We start from the raw sequence: 20,264 nt of genomic DNA, 5'->3' as shown, positions 1-20,264 counted from the left end.
GTGGGAAGGGAGCAGATTTTGACGGAGAGAGTATCTGTGGGTGCCTTGGGGCTGTTTTTAATTGGTTCTAGCTAAACAGCCTCAAGTGCAACTCAGATAAATCTGAGGCACTCTTCTTCGGTTGTCGGTCTGATCCAGATTGGCAGGAATGGTGGCCTGTTAACATGTTCCCTCCAGCAGGTTCTTCCCAGCTAGCCAAGAATCTGGGGGTGAAGATCGATAACGGCTTGACGTTAAGATCCCACATTCTGGGCCTAACAGGAACATGCTTTGGCCTCCTCAGGATGCTCCGCAAGTTTCTTCCTTTGCTCCCGGCAGAGCATAGGAAGATCATGGCTCAGGACTTAATTGGCTCGAGATTGGACTATTTCAATGTCCTTTATCTCGGCCTGCCGGAGTATCTTTTGCAACGGCTGCAGGTGGTCCAGAACTCGGCGGCACGGGCCATTTTTGGCCTACGGGGGCGAGCCAGAACATCTGACCTCCTGCAGTCACTCCACTGGCTACCTATCCGGAAGCGGATAGTTTTTAAGGCCTTGACGTTGGCTCATAAGGCTCTCTATGCCTCTGGAGCGAAATATCTTGAAAAGAGGCTAGCTTTCTACCATCCTGCCCGATCCCTGAGATCCGAGTCTTTGTCCCTGGCCGTCGTTCCTCGGGTAAAAAAGGCGCGCATTGGGGGCCGGTCTTTTAGGCTGTTGGCTCCACAGTTGTGGAACACTCTGCCCGTGGACCTGCGCAGCACTTCCAACCTGCTAGCATTTAGGAAGGGCCTTAAAACTTGGCTTTTTGTTCTCTAGATTTGCTCTTTCTTTTGATTTCTGGTCTCTTTTTCATTTGCCCCATTGTGTTTTCTGTTACAGGTTATAAATAAAAGTGCCGGGACACTCCTCGGAGTAGCCAAGCGCTATAAAAGACACAGTTAACATAACATAACATAAAAAAGTTATTTGGGCCTAATCTACACCATGAATACCTTCATATCTGTACTGACCATAAACATGTTGTGCATAAGTACCATAGAGTCATCAAATGTGTGTACGAACTAGAGTCACTGTTGAACAAATACCATTGAGATTTTAGTATGAGAGTACAAAAGAGACAGTCTAGCATACATGCACTAAAGAAACTTTAATGGCTGGGTATGGAGGTTTATAAAGGTAAACTGCTACTGTTATGTTTATTGCAACCCCAGCATTTTGATTTTATGTCACTTGTTCAATTCATTTCCTAATTCCTTCGCCCTGTAGGTGCTGGTAATGCATTCAGAGTGAACAAGATGGACACAGTGAACGGTAACGGAAACAAGAAGAAAAGGCCTGGTAAGCAAGCAAACAATGTAGACAAGATGATTCCGTTAGCCACTCACCATGCGAGGGGGTTACTTACTTCTCCTGCTTGTCCTCAGCCAGTATATAGTGAACCTTCAGAATATTAAATGGATAGGAAGCATACATGCATAATGATTACATACACATTGAGATTAATAGGAGCTAAGATAACTCTGTCTCTCTATCCTGACAGAGATGTACGTTTTAAGGCTTTTTCCTGGGACCTGATGATGTCTGGGTAATAGGTTAGTATTTTCTGTCCAAGAGCCTGCATGAGATTCCTTATGCCTCGATTTTCTGGGCACTAATACTTCAGTCCTGCAACCTTAATTAAAACAGTTGGATTTTGAAAGATCACATTAAACTGAACTTCGAGGAAGAGGTATTTTTTATTTCTTTTGGGGTGTCCTTGATAAACCTCAATGTTGTGTATAGCTACAGAAATTACTGAGCCTACAAAAGTAAATATTAAGCCTATGCTTGTAACCTCATGTCTATCACTTTCCTGTTTATGTATTAAAGCAAACATCCATATTACAATAAGTAGTATGCATTTTGAGACCTGTCCTTTTTAGAAAGGGTACTATGATGTTTTTAGGATCTTTAGAGGAAAGATGGACTTTAAGACATGATCAAGCTGAATATAATGCCCTCTAGGGCAAAGTGAAGGGTTATAAGTCTGCTGAGGCTTCACAGGAATTGACATACTGCCATAGGATTAACCACTGTTAATTGCCTGTATTCATGGGCTCAAACCAAAGGTAAAGCAAATAATTTAGCGTGAAGGCAAATTAGCATTTTGGCAATAAGGCAATTAACAACCAACCTCCTAGTCTCAAACACCACAGGCACATACTCCTACTGACAGCCCACACCTACTTCATATGCCTTCTACAATTAATTTGTATGGACAAGGTGCTAATAACATAAAAAGGTGGACTTTGATTTCAGAGATTGTCATGTTGAATATTATGTTTTTTTTTTCCTTTCTACTCTAATAACATAATAACTGTTAACTAAACATATGCAAAACTTAAAACTGTCAGGTGTCCATTCACAAACAGCCCCTCTGTTTTTCGAAGAAAGTTTTATTAAACTTTTTTTTAAATTAAGGAAACTGGCAAAAAACAGCCAATTTTGCACAAGCTTTTCAAAACAACTGTTTTGATTAGTAAGATAATTTTTTCAACTGTAACTGTCTTAACCACATGCGCGCTAGCGCAATTTTGCTCCTACGCTGAGATTTTCAAAACCGCATGTTACGTGACGAGCTGGGCTCGTCATCAGCGTGCGAGCGGGCTACACCATGACGAGCCCAGCTCGTCATCAGCGTCGAAGGGGTTAATAACCAGATAGGCATACAACTCTGGGACCTGCTCTCCCTGCATGCTAATAAAATGAGCAAAAGTTTCCGGGTGTTAACATTGAATTTAAGTTTTACATTTCAATTGCTAGTAACTTATTTTGTACTCAGAAAGTATCAATTGGCTAAATATTGCTACTTCTCATTTAAATATTTTAAATCAGGCGTTATTTTCATTTGCCACCATTGTAAATTTCAAATTAGTAATTAAAAGATAACAATTTATTCTGCAATTAATTTTTTTAGATTGAGAAGAAAGTGATATTTTTTTTAAGTAGATGTCTCCTACCTAATTGTCAATTGAACAAGCGCTATCTCTCGTGAGGGAAGCGTCCCCAAGTTGCCCTCGAAAATAAGATTTCGTAAATTTTCATGACACTTGTTTATGCAGTTTTCAAAAATTATTTTTCCCACACGGGCGCGGAACTCTACACCTCGTAATACCAGTCATTACCGTATTCTACACTCCATGACGCATTGATTCCGAAAACCACAGCCAAAAATACCCTGATGAAGGTTTAAGCCCAAAATGCATTGGGCAGAAATTACAACACAATCATCAAAGTGATGTATACTATGAACATAGTAGTAGCATGATGAAATAAATTAAAATATTTTTTGAAAACAGCATAAACAAGTCTCATGAAAATTTACGAAATCTTATTTTGGAGTGTAACTTGGGAACGCTTCCCTCACGAGAGATAGTGCTTGTTCAATTGATTTATTCACCCTCATACTCAGGAGGGTTCACCAATTAGCACCCACGAACTTTTGAAACTTTGATTATCCAGTATAAACCAGGTGTGCGACTGTCCTTCTTCCAATTGGCTTTCACCTACCTAATTATCCCAGAGTTCATATGCTTCAAAGACATACACAAGGAGAAGTTTAAAAGTCCTCATCCAAAACAATTTTGAGAGAAAATACATAAAATGGTGCATTTTAAAAGAGATAATAGTTTGCTTGAATGATGATTGGTTTCAGAATTCACTTGAAAGGTTTATTTGGGGATCATCCGAAAAAGAAGTAAAAATATATATTTATGCTTTTAAAGCACATTTCTTTCACAACATATTTGCAATAATAATTTCTTTAATTTCCTCAATATACTGCACTCTCTATTAAGATATACCCCTGGACTCCACAGATTCACCCAGATCCCTTTGTGTAAGGGACCAAAAAGACTTATGTAAGGCGAGTCCTTTTATGCAAGTTTCCCTTCTTGACAACTGCTTTGGGAATCACAAATCGCCAGGCTCTATGTGTAAGACATTCCGATTTAAAGGTATGGATAAGAGAGTTGCACCTATGCTTGGACTGGGATCGTTTTTTTTTAAAATATATATATTTTTATGTACCATGCTCAGATGATCATACAGTACAAAGTACCACAAACAATCCACATTTGGAGATATTGCAAAAAACAGCAGGAAGATAATCATGAGGCGGAAGCCGGGAGGTCTCCTTACTTTTCTTTTGGCTGTGAAACTTTGCTCGTGTAATTTTAATATTGCCATTTTAACTGTGTGCCTTTGCAGCTCGTGCTCGCGCTTGTGTTAGAAGCGTGCAGGAGCACAGCGCTGCCTGCCACTTGATCTCCCAGCGCTTGTAGGCGCTTCGCTTTCCCCCCCTCCCTTGCCTGGGACTCTGAGACCGCCCTCGGCTGAGTATTGACGCCGAGGGCTGGGATCTCATTTTGGCCGCCATCTTGGGGGTAGGACTATTCACCCTCGCGCTCTAGCAGCGCTACAAAAAGCTCACCCTTTCCTCCGCGCAGCGGACGCGATCAGCGGCCGCGCCGGATCTGCGCCGGAGTCGTGCCAGAGTCCTGCCCGTCTGCGCCCGTCAGCGTCCCGGAGGCGTTTGGCGTGGCAGGTACTTCTGGCCACTATGCTGTCTTACTCCGCTCAGGAGCTTCTTTCACTGCGCAACTGGAATGTGTCGTGTCTGTCAGTCTTTCCAGGCCGATATAGGGGTAAGCATAAGTGCCCTGTTTGTCTCTGGCACCCTGTCCGCACCCTCCCTTCCCCTATTCCTGTTAAGGAGAGTGGCTTAAAACATCATTGCCTACTCCTCAATACGAGGTCGCTGCATCGTCACACTCAAGAGATCTTTGATCTCCTGTCAACGACTAGTCCCACCTGTTTGATGCTCACGGAGACATGGCTCAATGATTCCTCCCACCCGGACATTGTGGCTGCCATTTCCACTGATTATACCATCCATCGACAGGATAGAGACAAGGGCAGGGGAGGAGGAGTTGCCTTGGTTGTGAAGAATTCTCTTTCGTGTACGGTCACGCATACTCACACCATCGAAGGGGCTGACTCATTAGCTTTTACCATCTCTCTATCGCCGCAGCAAGCACTGAAGGGCCTGATTGTTTACAGATCTCCGGGCCCAGTGGGTTCCTTTCTTGATGATCTCCAACAGGTCATGTCGGTCCTTGTCCTGAGATCGGAGCAATGCTTACTTGCGGGAGATTTTAATTTCCATATGGACGACCACAATGACCAAAATGCCATCAAGCTGTTAGATCTCACATCCACCCTGGGTCTTTCCCCCTATCTTTCTGGTCCGACCCACGACAAAGGCCATACACTTGATCAGGTTTTTTCCACCACACCTATCATGAATGTAACACTTCTGCCAATCGTTTGGTCCGACCATTTTCTTGCCCATTTTGAAATACCTTCTACATTGGCTCCTCCGGCTAGCGCCACGAGACAGCAGGGCAGCAGTTACAGGGCACTTCATCGGGTGACCCCAGATATGCTCACACATGCTCTGGTTGATCACCCTGTGGCCTGTACTGGGGACCTGGAGAAAGATCTGGAGAGCCTGCAATCCTGGCTTCTTGCCAGATTAAATGAGCTTGCTCCCTTACAGTCACCCAGGTCCGCTGCTCGACGGGTTTCTGCCCCCTGGTTCACGGAGGAATTAGCCCATGCCCGTAGGCTATGTAAAGTGGCGGAGCGGGCTTGGAGAGTCCAGTATGAGCCCGAGGCCAAACAACGGTATAGAACTATGATGAAGTCATACCATGAACTAGTCCTTCAGAGCAAGAAACGGTATCTTGCCAAAAGGATTGACGATGCTGCCAATTCGTGTAAGGAGATCTTCTCAATCGTGCGCGAATTCACTAGCCCCCGGTCCATCCCCACTCAGGGTGCTCCAGCGGAGACCTGGCCCAACACTATTGCCAATTTCTTTACCACCAAAATTAGGCAAATCCAGGTTTCCTTCCCGCTGAGAGCCCCAGATGATATATCTGCGGTGCCGATCGAGACAGCTTCTCTGTCTCCCTCAGGCCCAGCTTTGCTTGATTTTCCTCCCCTCTCGGTTACCACATCTTTAGCCTTGATGAGGAACCTTAAGTCGGGCTCACCATTAGATCCGTGCCCGGCAAAATTTCTGGCAAAAATGGCAGATGCCATCAACCCCATAGCCAATCCCATCCTCAATTTATCCCTGAGCGAGGGCTTTCTGCCCCAGACCTGGAAGCAAGCCATGGTCATCCCCCTGATTAAGAAACCCAATCTTGACCCAGCGGCACCCTCCAACTACAGGCCAATCTCGCTCCTTCCAGCACTGACCAAGATCTTGGAGAAACACGTGCACAGCGTGCTCGCCAACTTCCTGGAGTCTAATGATTTACTTCATGAATCCCAATCGGGCTTTCGCTCCAACTTAAGCACCGAGACGGCGCTCTTGGAAGTCTCGGAGATCGTAAAAGAGGTGCTTGACATGGGAGGCAGGGTGATGTTAGTTATGCTAGACCTGTCGGCGGCGTTTGACACCGTCCCCCATGAGGATCTCCTCATCAGGCTCCGCGACATTGGGCTAGGGGGGACGGTGCTCAACTGGTTTTCTTCCTTTCTGGCCAACCGCCGCCAGACGGTCTGGGTCCCACCCGGATCCGCCGAGATGCCGCCATTGGGAGTCGGAGTGCCTCAGGGCTCTATTTTGAGCCCCACTCTATTTAACATCCTTATGACCCCTCTGGCGACATTGGCGGAGTCCTATGGGGCCCGGATCGTCTCTTATGCTGACGACACTCAGCTCCTTTTCACCTGTCGCAAGAGCGAAGAGTTCGATGGAGAAAGGATCCGTGAGTGCCTTGGGGCTGTGTTTAGCTGGTTTTCACACAACAGCCTTAAGTGCAACTCGGACAAATCTGAAATACTATTCTTCGGATGCCCATCAGAACCAGATTGGCAAGGATGGTGGCCTGCCGACATGTTCCCTCCCACACAGTCCTCTAAGTGGGCTAAGAACCTGGGAGTTAAAATTGACAACAAGCTTTCGCTCAAATCCCAGGTTTCCACTCTTACGGGAACATGCTTTGGGATACTCAGAATGTTGCGCAAGTTTTTTCCTCTTCTTTCGGAGCAACATCGGAGGATCACTGTTCAGGCCCTCATAGGGTCCAGATTGGACTATGCCAATGTCCTATATCTGGGCTTGCCTGAATATCTCCTCCAACGTCTGCAGGTCACCCAGAACGCTGCTGCGCGTGCTATTTTTGGCCTTCCTCGCCGCACTAGCGTCTCTAACCTCCTTGTATCCCTCCACTGGCTTCCGGTGCGGAAGAGGATACTGTTTAAGGCCATGACCCTTGCCCATAAGGCCTTGCATGGCAATGGCGCCAAGTATCTCCAGAGGAGGCTGGACTTCTATCATAGCAAAATATCTTCAATAAGTTGCTCGAAAGTTTGAGCTCAGAAACCGAGGTTTGAAGGCATGTGAGCTAACTCTGAAAAACAGTACCAAGACAGTAAAGGTGCCAGCAGTAATGGGCCACAGTTGGAAGAAGCTCGATATTGCATCCCACCCATAAACCCACATATGAGCCTTCGCTATCTGTAATTCTGCTCAAAGAATAACCTTCTGGTAAACATTGGTACCCTGAACCATTATACCCAATATCGTCTATTGGCACTGTTAGACCTGTCATCCTTATGGCAATCCTCCTCCAAACCTTTTGCCTGCTTACCTCTTCTTTTTGCTGTATCTTTTTGTTGGCTTTAGGACTCTGAGACCTTTACCACTGTTGACCAATGCTAAAGGGCTTATGTTTCTCCCCTAAACATGGTAACATTTGTGTATAACAATTGGCATATTTAATTTACTTGTAAATCCCGTGCAAAGTGGTATACCATATACCCAGGGCCTGTGAATTTAATACTATTAGTGGGCCTGCAGCACTCACTGTGCCACCAACAGAAGTAGCCTTTCAAACCTGCCTTAGCCGTGCCACTGCAGGGCCTGTGTGTGTTTACTGCCACTTCGACTTGGCATTAAAAACCCATTTGCCAACCCTTAAAACTCCCCTTTTATTGCAAATAAGTAACCCCTAAGGTGGGCCCTAGGTAGCCCGAAGGGCAGGGACCTGTGTAAGTAAAAGGTATGATACTTACTTTTAAGTTTTCCATGTCCTGGTAGTGACAAGCACTCAAATTTGTTTTTCAGTACTGTGAGGCCTACTCCTCCCATAGGTTAACATTGGGAATTCCTTCTTTTAAGCTGTAATTCCTGATTTGAATGGAGTAGCTGTATCATGTTTTATATATTGGAGTGGTAATGATAAATCCTCTTTACCAGTAAAGTTGAATGTAACATTAATATTTTAGAAATGTCACTTTTAGAAAGTGGCAAACATAACACGACTAGGAACGGAGTGCTGAAACTTTTCAACCACTCACCCCAGTCTCACTCTAAGTGACTGGGTATGCTCAGACGTGGATCCCAGGCTCACTATGCCACTGGATTCAAGCTAGCATAGCTGATGAGGGATGATACCCCGAAACCAGTCGCAGGAAGCTTGTTTCTGGTCCAGGGAGGACCTGGCTTGGCAATCCGGGCTGGACTGTTCCCAAGAGGATCAGGGTCAAGACTGATTTGCACATAGTAGGGTCTACACTGGGGTGGCATGGTTAGCAAAAGAACAATGGATTTAACCCAGATCTGTTGACTGGGAATGAATGTTTGATTTGTTCTGATTCCGTTCATCATTTGTGTGTCTTTTGCTTTCTTGCCCGAAGTGCTCTGGGTCTGTCCAGACGTAAGTCCCAGGCTCACAGTGCCACTGAATTCAGGCTAGCCTGCCTGATTAGGGATGATACCCCAAAACCAGTCCCAGGATGTTTGTTTCTGGTCCAGGGAGGACTTGGCTTGGCAGTTTGGCTGGACTATTCCCATAAGGCACAGGGTCAAGATGGATTTACATGTAGTTGGGTCTAAACTCGGGTGGCATGGTGAGCAAAAGAACTATGGATTCAACCCAGATCTCTTTACTGGGAATGAATGTTTGATTTGTTATGCATTCCATCTATCATTTGTGTGTCTTTTGTTTCTCGCCATAAATGCGCCAGGTATGCCCAGATGTCGGTCCTGGGCTCACCGTGCTACTGAATTCAAACCAGCCTGGCTGATGAGGGGTGATTGCCCAAAACCAGTCCCAGGATACTTGTTTATGGTCCAGGGAGGACCTAGATTGGCAGTTTGGACTGGGCTGTTCCCATGAGGAGCAGGGTCAAGACTGATTTGTATGTGGCTGGGTCTAAACTGAGGTGGTATGGTGAGCAAAAGAATGGTGGATTTAACCCGGGTAAATGTTTGATTTGGTCCGCATTCTGTCCATCATTTGTGTGTCTTTTATTATTAGAAAGTGAACATTTCTCTGCTAATACAGCTCTGTATGCCTGCAGGATGTCTCCAATACACATCTGAAGTGGATGACCGCTTCACTTTGTGTATTCGCTGTAGACAGCCCCAAACACAGAAAGGTTAGGTTGTCTGAGCACTCATCTGCTTCCTGAAGCCCGTTCCGGGGAAGAAAGGTAGGGAGGAGCTGACATTTGCATTTGAATAGGCAGTTTTCCTGCCCCACTCAAAGGGCTATTGACCCTCTACTGATAATCTAGAGCCAGGGCTGGGAAGAAAGGACCTCTATGCACTTCAAAGACCATTCTTTGCAGTCACCCTCATTTCAAAGGCACAACTGGGTAAAAGTACTATGCCTCTGACCCTACCAAGACAGTACACTACTATACCTGTGAAGAACTCTACCAGGATTGCTGTGCTGCTACAAGACTCACACTTTGCTGGACTGCTGCTCTGGAAGAACTGCTTTTCTGCTCAGCTGTGCTGCCTGTTGCTACCTTATGACCTGCTGAGGAAAGGACTGTACCCATCTCACTTGAACCCAGAGTAATTCCAAGGGCTTGCCTCCTGTTCTGAAGTCTCAGGGCCTTCACAGACTTCCTTTAACCCTGAAACAGCACCTGGATTCTGTCATCTGTGAGCCTGCCCTGCCAAGAGGTGTCATCCCAGTCCTGGGCCCTTGGAAGTGACTTTTCTGTGCTGAACCAGCAAAATCCATACATCACCGACTTTGCATCGATCTGAAAAGACACATCTCCCTTCGCCGATGCAGCTGCTGCTCACGACATCGCTTCAACGGAGTGTGTGGCTCGATGACGATGGATTGGCGGCTTGATGACAATGCATCGCCTGCATTGCACAGGGGTTAGTTGATGAAGTTTCGCTGACTACACGGATTAGAACCGGTGCATTGCCTTCATCCAAGGCATCGACGAAGACTCATCCCGCTTCTGCTCCTCGCATTGAGTTATCGACATTACTCTTCCTCCACTCAAGGTACTTTTTCTGTGGGACCTGCATGAGTCCTGTAGGTGGCCTGCCCTCCATCATGGTGGGCATGAATTTTGGATTTACCCCAGACTAGCACGATCAGATTTTCCCGGTTTTCACTTTTTGACTTTAAGCACTATAATTTCATTTGATCTTTAAAAATTCATAACTCTGGTTCTACGTATTGAATGTTTGTTGTTTTGGTCTTGTTTTACTCATAAAAATATGATCTATTTTCCCAACCCGGTGTGGATTATTTTTGTGGTGTTTTAAATGTGTTACTCTGTGTATGTGTGTGTGTTGCACAAATGCTTTATAAACAAAAATAGGGGAGATGGACGTAGAGGTTAGGTTCATCCTCCTGACTGTGTATAGATATTAACGAATCTGTAAATGACAGCTCAGAGAACCTAACCAAAGGGAAGGGCTTCCGCTAAATGTACGAAACAATGCCCTTGAATCTAAGACGAGAAAATTCTCTTCTTGAGGTCCCTCACTCACCAAGGGTTGTCCCTAGGTGACATGCTTCATCATTGGGGCCATCCCAGACAGCTACTGTCTGGGGTGTGCAGCAATGCGGAACTACGTAGGAGCACTTTTTGTGAAAAAATGTGTAGTGCAGTATTTGGGGGAGTGGTGATGGTGATGCTAAAAATACCTAGCTAGTGAGCGATTCATTTATTCCTGCTCCTAATTGGTATGGATAAAAAGGGGTTAATAGTAGGGAGGAAGTCTAACTGTTACATGTATACTATCCCTAGTCAACATGTTTTGAGGTATCCCCTAAACCTCTTCTTCAGGACCACATGGGGACTTGCCCCATGCGTACCACTCCGCGAGCAAAAATATATATCCTATACTAAAGAAATAATATAATAAAGAACAGATGCACACCTAATGTGTGAACACCAAAATTTAATACATATGGTTGAAATCAGACTCGTAGTATCCGTTCAAGGAGATAAAATGACAAATAGATCAGTACATATTGCCTGCCCACCTCTCACGTGGGCAGGTCCAAACCATATGCAGTGCTTACATCAATGTGTTCCTCTATAGTTTGTGTTGGTGCCCTAAGTAGTAAAGAATATTTAATTAGTGATTGTATCCAATGTGACACCTTGGAACACATCGGACTACTCTAATGTGAGAAAGCATGGTAAATCCTTCTCCTTTGTTCCCCGCCCCCTCCCTAACTCCTCCTCTTACTCTCTCACCTGCCCTGTGTCCATACCAGGGTCAGGCGTAATGGCATGACACCTCCCCCCTTTGTATTTTAAGTGTTCACTGCAGTTAAGAGTTCTTCAATGAGCCGAACAGGTCTTTCGAATTGTTCTTCGCGGTCGGCTGGCTTGTTTCTGGTCAGACGAGCTCCTGTCTCTTGTGTTGTTAAACTCCACTGCTCAACTGTACTCGGGGTCACTATTTCTTTCTTGACTTGATGAGTCTGTGTCCTAGTCAGGCTCTCGAGCTCGGGTGTAGACAGAAGGATTGCACCTTTTGAAGAGTGCTTGTTTCTGGTTGTCCGCTTGTCCCCAGAATCAGCAGTGATCATGGTCCCTTTTCTTCTTGTCACCTGCAGGGGATGTGCAAGGTAGCATCTGTCTGCTTTGAGTCTCTTGTCCTGTTTCACCAGCACCCAGTCTCCCTCACAGATGTCGGATGTCCTTGTATGTCTGCGATGATAAGCATACTCCTTCATTTTGGATTTCTTGGCATGATCAAGTTCTACTAGGGTGTCATGATCTGTGGTTACAACTCAAGATTGTGTAACAGCATCCGTAGTTGGGAGCCGGGTGCGTGGGGTTCACCCAAGCATTAGATTTGCAGGACATTGATTTGTGGTGCTGTGTGGCATGGTCCGATAGGCTCACAGCACTTTGTTTAGTGCCGGTAGGATGTCACGACGAGCCAGTTCAGCTTGCTGTAGGGTCTTCTTGATTGTTCCCATAAAGCTTTCTACTATCCCGTTGGCCTGGGGCCACAGGGGAGTGATCTTCCGATGTTTGAAGTTCAGGTCTTTTGCAAATTTTGCAAACTCTTGTCCATTGAATGGTGGCCCATTGTCTGCTTTACCACCAGAGGTATTCCCCATGCCCCGAATGCTTCGTCGATGACAGGTATGACAGCAGTCACTTTGGTGGAGGAGATTTGATGAGCAATGGGAAAACAAGAGTACTCGTCCATGATGACGATGATGTATTTCCCTGATTTCAACGGGCCAAAGAAATCCACTGCCACTTGTTGTCGTACACTGTCTGGCAGGTTTGACATCTGGAGTGGCGCGGGTGGTTCATCTCTCCTACTAGTTGGCAGGATGTGTAGTCTTGGAGCATGGCTTCTACCAGCTGGTCGAGGGACGGGAACCAGACGCGTTCTCGTAGTGCTTTCTTCGTGGCCACCACTCCTCTGTGCCCATCGTGTGCCAAGTTGATGATTCCCTGTCTCAGTCTTTGAGGGATCACAATTATTCTGTCTCCTAGTAGAAGCCCATCAGCACTGATGGACAATTCATCTTGGACGTGTTTGAATGCTGCAAGTTCTTGAGTGTTGACAGCTTCATTCATGTGGGTGACTTCTAAGTGTCTCCACGAGTTGGTGCGGATTCTGTGTTCTGTTTGGTCTGTTTAACCTCCGAGCGGCGTGTTTGACAGATAGCTTCAAAGTGATTTTCTCTTCCGCATCGATGGCACTGTTGACCCATTGCAGGGCATTGCCCTGCGTGGGGGTAATCTTGTCCACACCGATAGCACTGCAATGGTTTTCTCCTAAATTGGCTGTTTTGGGCCCTGCTGCGAGGAGCATTTACACAATGTGTTCTCGTCAGTCTTCCAGATTTGTGGCGGTCAGGGCAACGCCTCGAGTTGGTGTTAGACTGTACTCGAAGGGCTTACTCCCTTTTCTCAGTTTTGCTGGCCTCCATATTTTTTGCGTGCTCTTCCGCTTGATCATTGATGCGCATGAGCTCTTCTATCTACTCGAGAGTGTTATGCTTCTTTAGTAGTCGACGACTTAGTGATTCCGATTGGCATCCCTTGATGATGCGTAGACGAAGTGCGTCTTCTGTGCTGAATTTGTCGAATTCGCAGTATCAGGCCAGGCGCCTGATACAGGTGATGAAGTCCCTCATTGACTCATCCCTTTTCTGCGAGGCAAGGTTGAACATATAGCGTTCTTTGTAGGATGCAGTATTGGCGGCAGATAGTTCTTGATAATTTGGGCAAAGTCTTTACCCACTAGATTCCTTAGGGATATGAGTTTTTGATTGGGATCACAAACTTGTGACCCTGTCATGTAGTCTTCAAAATTTCAGCCCAGCTTTTCCATTTGGGCTCTATGCTGTTCCCAGATGTCAGCGTCAACGGCTCAGGAGGGCGTAAGAAAGGTACTCCCATGAGCACCTGTCCAAGTTGTGGGGCATTTTGGGTGGACCCAGTGGCTTCTGGCTGCGCGGAATTGGCCTCTACGGACATGGTGGGTGGAAATATGACTCAGGCAGCCCGTGTGGGCTTCTAAACTGCAGAATTTGTAGGTTTTATAAGTTTTCAGAGAGTCGCCTGACTCTAAGATGGCCGCCGTGATGAGGTCTAATGGGATTCAATACACAGTGCCTGATTTTAAAATGGCCATCGGGGGGGACAAGGTTCTTCACTCCCACTGAGTTGGTAAACTATCTTTCTTTGCCAGGGTAGTTACTGGGTTGAACTTACCCTGGTCTTTGAGTTGCTGAGCATCACCGGGGTCACGCTCTGGAAAACACGGGGCGCTTCATCGAGTCGGCCCCGCGCTCACGCTTTTCTCCCGCTGTACAGCACATCCTCAGCCGTGCGCTCCTTCTGCGCTTCGGCAGTCGTGAGTGATGGGTACGGTCGGTCGGTAGATCCCACCCTCATCGCCAGTTTCGAATTTTGCCCCCACAAAGACGCTGGACGCGGAGCGAGTTTCTCTACCTTCTTTATTCCCTCACGTCTACCTAAATCCTTCTCCTGTGTTCCCCGCCTCCTCCCTAACTCCTCCTCTTCCTCTCCCGCCTGCCCTGTCTGAATACCAGGGTCAGGCATAACAACACAACAGTAATCAGGAAACTATCAGAGAACAGTAAAATACAAGGGTACATTATACAAATCCCAAACTCCCTTTATTTGCTACTGCTTAGTAGACCATCTGCGAGGTGACTCCATTGAGACCAGTGATCAAACCATGAGCACAGGTGGCTCACTGTTACTTTACTCCCCTGCTCAAAATCACCCTAACTGGAATATAATGACACATACACAATAAAGCATTTATAAGCAATCCATGGCAAGCTCAAACACAAGAACTAGTTGTCACAAAAACCTCACTAACAACCTCCTGCACGCAAAGTAGAGACAGGCAGACCGGTATAGAGGCATCACCTCTGGAAAGGTCTGAAATTCAGCAGGCTACTGAACACTATTCAAGGACAGACATTAGAGGGTACTTTAACAGGCAAGCCAACACCTTTAATGACCTGGCAGCCAACAAGAAAGGTCCAGGAAGTCCATCTAAACTATGCTTAATAAACAAAAGCGATATATCAAGGGCAGGTACAACTAGGGAGACCCTGACCTCATGGCACTCCGACTCCAGCAGTCCTCTGAAGCAACATCAACACAAAAATGGGAGTTCATAGAATGCCAGCATAATCTCCCCTCAAGCACACTGAGCCCCAACACAACATGGGTCAGCTACAGAGATCAGCACAATAGCACTAGCAAAAAGGCTCAGTGATCTCTTGCAGCTGCAACTTATGTATTTGTTCCATCAAGAGCTGAAGCCTTAAACCCCATAGTGACAATTGTAAAAGCAACAAATAATCAAAAAGGCAAGAACTCACCAGTGGAAGATGGAAATGGGCAAACGACACTGACTGCTTATGTCTACAGGGTTAACCAGGATAAAATTGAATCAAAAACTTCTCATCTCAACACCAGGAGTCTGAAGCTGTACATCATTCCAGGGCGGCACAGATACAGACTACGATGAATTTCTGGCAGCCTCACCAATCTCCCAGGTTTTCATGCTGAATGGCCACCACCTATACCCTAGCGACACCCTATAAACAAATAGAAAGCTGGACAATTGGCAAAATTTGCAACACAACTGATGCCATGACAAGTGCCGTCTCGTAAACTGGGCATGCAAGTAACCATACCAACAAGTAATAGCCTCTCTTCTAATGACAATTCTTGGTGAGTTCAATGAACTAAACCAATTAATATTGAGAACCCAAGGCTTGGCTAAACCGAAGGAAGAGCAACCACAATGCACATGTAGTCTCCTGATAGATAAGCTTTCTTCCCTCCTGGATATAATGGGGACTCTGATTGAAGACATAAAAAGAGAGGTGTCAATGCCAAGAGCCAGACAAGAGGCAGATCAAGGCTGGGACCCCAAAAGAGACCCCCACCCAAGAGGATATTCCCCTTTAATCCCAAACATTCTGCACAACCCGATAAGAACAGACAACAGCAAGGAAACACCCATGTTTACCAACATGCTCCGGGTCAAGCATGACCTGAAGCTAATCTGACTGAAACTGCACATACTAATAGTCAGGAGGCTGAAAGAGAGTCCCAAGGAATTAAGGCTGACACTGAAAGTCACTACTAGAAGAGCCACAAAGTATAGGATAGGATATGAGTTTATAAAGCGCTCGAATGCCGTGACGTCTTGGCGCTGGCGAATGTGGAAGTGGTGCAGCTAGATTACAGAGACTATATTGAAGCAAACAGCCAGGTCTTCAGGTGTCTCCTAAATGATTGTCTGTTGGACTGAAATCATATGACTGTTGGCATTTTATTCCACAAATTTGCTGCACAATTAGAGAAAGTTCTTCCACCCCATCTCACTCTCCTAATCCTATCAATGTGAAGAAGGCCCAACGTATTGGATCTTAGGGCACGACCTGGGTTGTAGGGCCTGAACATTTTTTGGATGTCTTTAGATCCTCCCCCGTAAAGTGCTTTGTGGACCAGGCACAATGCCTTGAATTCCACACGTTGCTGTACAGGAAGCCAGTGAAGAGCTCTAATTCCAGCAGAGGTTGGTTTGCCTCTAGGTATATTCAGATGCAGCCTCGCAGCAGCATTCTGCAGTAACTGCAGCCTACTCATCTGGGTTTTGTTAATACCCAACAGCAAGCCGTTGCAATAATCAAGCTTAGATAGTAGGAGAGCCACCACCACTGTCTTTTGTAATTCCTTCACAGTAAAAGGAAAAATCTTTCTCAAGGTTTTTATTAGGAAAAAGCAGGAAGAGGTAAGACTGTTTAACTGAGCGGAGAAGTTTAGCTGGCTGTCAAAAATAACTCCAACGTTTCTGACCTTGGGTACCGGGCTGGGGCATTCTCCTGCTCTCACTGGCCACCAGGAGTCATTCCACAGGGATCGCCCCTGACCAAACTCAATGACCTACGTCTTGTCAGTATTGATTTTTAGGAAGATATGGCTCATCCAGGTCATAATCTCAGCAAGGCACGCATGAAACCTGATTACTGTGTCTTCAGGCTGTTTAGCTATCGAGATTATAAATTGGGAATCATCTGCGTAAGACACCAGGGCAAAACCAAGCTTCCTAATAAGTCTGGCAGGGGAATAACACAGATGTTGAACATCGTTGGTGATAAAGCTGATCCATGTGGAACACCACAGGGCAGATGGAAACTATCTGACTGCATGCCCTCCCAATACAGGCTCTGCTCCCATGCCTCCAAGAACGATGAGAGGAGGGAAAAAGCTGAGCCCTCAATCCCTACCTCCTGCATCAGCTGCACTAACACCGTGTGGTTCACGGTGTCGAAAGCTGCTGACAGGTCTAATAGTACGAGAACGGCCTTACCCCCCCTGTCCACTATTCTTCTGATCTCCTCATGCGCTACAATCGGAGCAGATTCTGTGGAGTGATATGATCGAAAACTATGCCTAGTCAAATCCAGCAGATTGTTGGTGTACAGGTAATCAGTCAGTGCCTTGTTTACCGACTTCTCCAAAATTTTAGCTGCTATAGGCAGACTGGCTATCAGGCGCTAATTCTTGGACTCCAAGGGATCTAAGGTAGTTTTTTTTTTTTTTCAAATGTCAACAGAAACTAAGAAAATGTTAAAGAAGCTGAATAGGGGGCGTGGTCAATATGGCTATGAGGTAGGATGCTTTCCTTTGTCTCTCCTGCCTGAGGCTGACCCGATACAGCTCAGTGGTCCCAGCCGCCAACAAAACAGCGAGATCCTGCTGGGATCACCCAGAGGAGCACCAAGGCCCGACTGCGGGCCTGTGTGCCAAGCACCAATAGCCCTAATGAGAGAGCACACTGCCACAGTGCAGCGAGCCTCCGGGACAAGCCAGAGAAGCACCTTGCCCCTGTGGCACTCCAGCGCGAAGCCCACCCCTGCGGCTGAAGCAGAGACCGACAAAAGGTTCCAGCACCGGAGTACCCGGTGGCGGTGGTGAGAAGGCGGGCTGAGACCGGCGGGAGTGCACATTGGCAGCAACTAGGCCTCCCGTAGCCCCAGCGGAGAGAGAGCATGGGGCCGGGCAAAGCAGCCACCTGGATGTATCAAGAGGAACTGAGGCCTTGAACAGTAACAGAGAGCACACCCCGGTCCCCGGAGGCCAGCATAACGTTGATGGGGGAACAAGCAGAGAGCTCATCAGAGGTGAGGAGCAGGATCTGGGCCAGAGGCTGAGCCCTAGCTGTGAAGGGGGGAAGAGGCCTTCTCGCTTGGGGCCTAGTGCCTAAATGCCGTAATACTCCCAGTTAGCCCATAGAGGAAGAGACATCTGGCATAAAGGGGAGAAAAGAGGGAGCAGGCCCATAGAAGGAGACATAACCCACCCATGAGGCTGAAGTAGGAGAGGGGCTTCAACTGAGGAGCGATGTAAGAGGCCCGGTTGAGCTACCCAGCACAACACCAACCAAGAAGTGAGGCTCTGGCCCCCTGTACAAAGCATGGATGCCCGCACAGAACACAGGGACCACGTACCAGGACAGTTATGGCCCACGCAAGGGGCCTTATTCGCCACGCCCAGGCCACCCAACAAAGCCTAATTAATAAACACGGTCCCCCTCAGCCCTAAGGAGAATGAAGGAATTTTTCTTGCCCTTCGTTCGGGGCATAAACGAAACCCACCACAATTGCCTGATCCCCTAATATGAAGCTGTAGGTGAGGAGCCTACCTTTAATTTCAGCCTCCTTTTGGACCACAGTGCCTCTGAAAGTGCGAGCCATCATTATGGCCATTCCCACTGTCTTTGTAGGACACAAGGAGAAAAATTGGTGGGGGAAGGAGCGCAGTCTGAGGCGGTAGCAATCTCTGGCCACTAAGTGAGTCTCCTGTAAAAGGCAAATTTCTGCTCTTGAGAATTCCAAATAAGATAGGACCGCCCTGCGCTTCACTGGGTTGTTAAGCCCCGTCACGTTAAGGGTGACAATTCTAAGTGGGGATGGCTGCATGTGTGTAGAAAAAGGGTGATCTTATTGTGGATACCTGCTGGTCTATGGGCCCAGAAGACTTGCTTACCACTGTCAGATGCTTCCTATTTGACCCATGGGCGTGTCGTTTGGTATAGTGTAGAAGTGAGTGGGGGCCCCAGCGGAAAACCCCTAATAACTCTAAAAAGGAATTAACTAAGAAAACACTGAAAAAGTTCAATGTCAGTCCCGCAGCCAAACTTGACTGCCAGGTTAAGCACTTGGGGACCATAGTGTGGTGAGTAGCCCGCAGACACAGCGCACGCCAAGGGAAGCCGTGCATCTGCTGGAGGTCAGTGAACCCTGGTCCCAGGGGCCGACGGCAAGGCAAACATTGAGGTGCAACATAAAAAAATTACCACAAACTGCTCCCTCAAGGACATGCTCACGCGTCCAAGCGGCGACACAATGGCCGATACATCCTCGGTGGTGGAGGCCAGGTAGAGCATACATCAGAGGAACCGGTGTCCCGCATATTCCTGGAGTCGCTGTTCTTAGTGCTCTGGGAGGACCTGCAGACAGTCAAGAGAGATCTCACACAGGAAATCAAAGAGATCAGGAGAGATGTGGACATGCTAGGGGACTGTGTGGCGGCACTGGAGGACAAAGGGAACGGTTGAGATGAGGAGATGGAGGCTCTCCAGCACAAGGTTCTCCGACTCCACAACCAACACATAGACCTGCAGGCCCACCTTGAGGATCTTGAGAATAGATCTTGAAGAAACAACATCTACATCCAAGGAGTAGCAACGAAGGGGGAAGAGAGGACATATTTGACTATATGAGGGATCTCTTTTGCCATGTTCTCACCAAACCCCAGGACACAGATTAAGATAGACAGAACGCACAGAGTGGGCCCACCTTGCTCTAACACAGCACCCCCCATGGACATTTTGGTATGTGTGTATGACTTTCAGGTCAAGGAAGAAATGTTACGCTGAGCCTGAGAAATGCACCTATTAACCTTCAGGGATCAAACTCTGATGCTTTATAAGGACCTTGCCGCCCTCACGCTGCAGAAGTGGAAAGAATTCCTCCCTGTCACTACCCACCTGTGCAACCAGGACATCACCTATGCATGCCACCATCCTTTCTGGCTCATGTTTTGCTGGGGAGGCAGGCTCCACCAACTAAGATCCCTCATGGTGGCCTGCCAGGCACTGGGTCTAGACCTGCCAGAGAGGAGTGGGGCCGTGAGCCCTCGCCTCTGAGCCGAGGAGTGCGGCAACCTCAATAGCAAAAGCAACGGTCACAACGCAACCCGGGAAGACCAGACCAGGTGGAGATAGTGATGGGCCACCAGACAGCACTGGAATCTATCCCAACGGTGTTGGTAAAAATGGATAAACCTTAGTATGCTGGGCAGACAGTAGCTTTCCTCAGGAGTTTCGGGCAGCGGGGGGTGGGGGAGGTGTGGGGAGGC

At 47.1% G+C, this 20,264-nt stretch overlaps 1 protein-coding gene across 1 annotated transcript in view; it reads left to right on the top strand.

Annotated features, from left to right (window-relative positions):
* The first annotated feature begins 1,254 nt into the window (after positions 1 to 1,254).
* The window catches only part of LOC147690325 (phospholipid-transporting ATPase IK-like), a 1,699,388-nt gene continuing 1,680,378 nt past the window's right edge, over positions 1,255 to 20,264 (top strand). Inside the window, exon 1 of the mRNA XM_086937963.1 lies at positions 1,255 to 1,322. Coding sequence (XP_086794089.1) covers positions 1,280 to 1,322 — 43 coding nt within the window. The 5' untranslated portion in view covers positions 1,255 to 1,279. The remainder of the gene's footprint in view (positions 1,323 to 20,264) is intronic.

Source organism: Lissotriton vulgaris, chromosome 9 (genome assembly GCF_964263255.1).
Source record: "Lissotriton vulgaris chromosome 9, aLisVul1.2, whole genome shotgun sequence".
NCBI lineage: Eukaryota > Metazoa > Chordata > Amphibia > Caudata > Salamandridae > Lissotriton > Lissotriton vulgaris.
The sequence above is the reverse complement of the archived record's forward strand: the minus strand, read 5'-3'. Positions and strand labels throughout refer to the sequence as shown.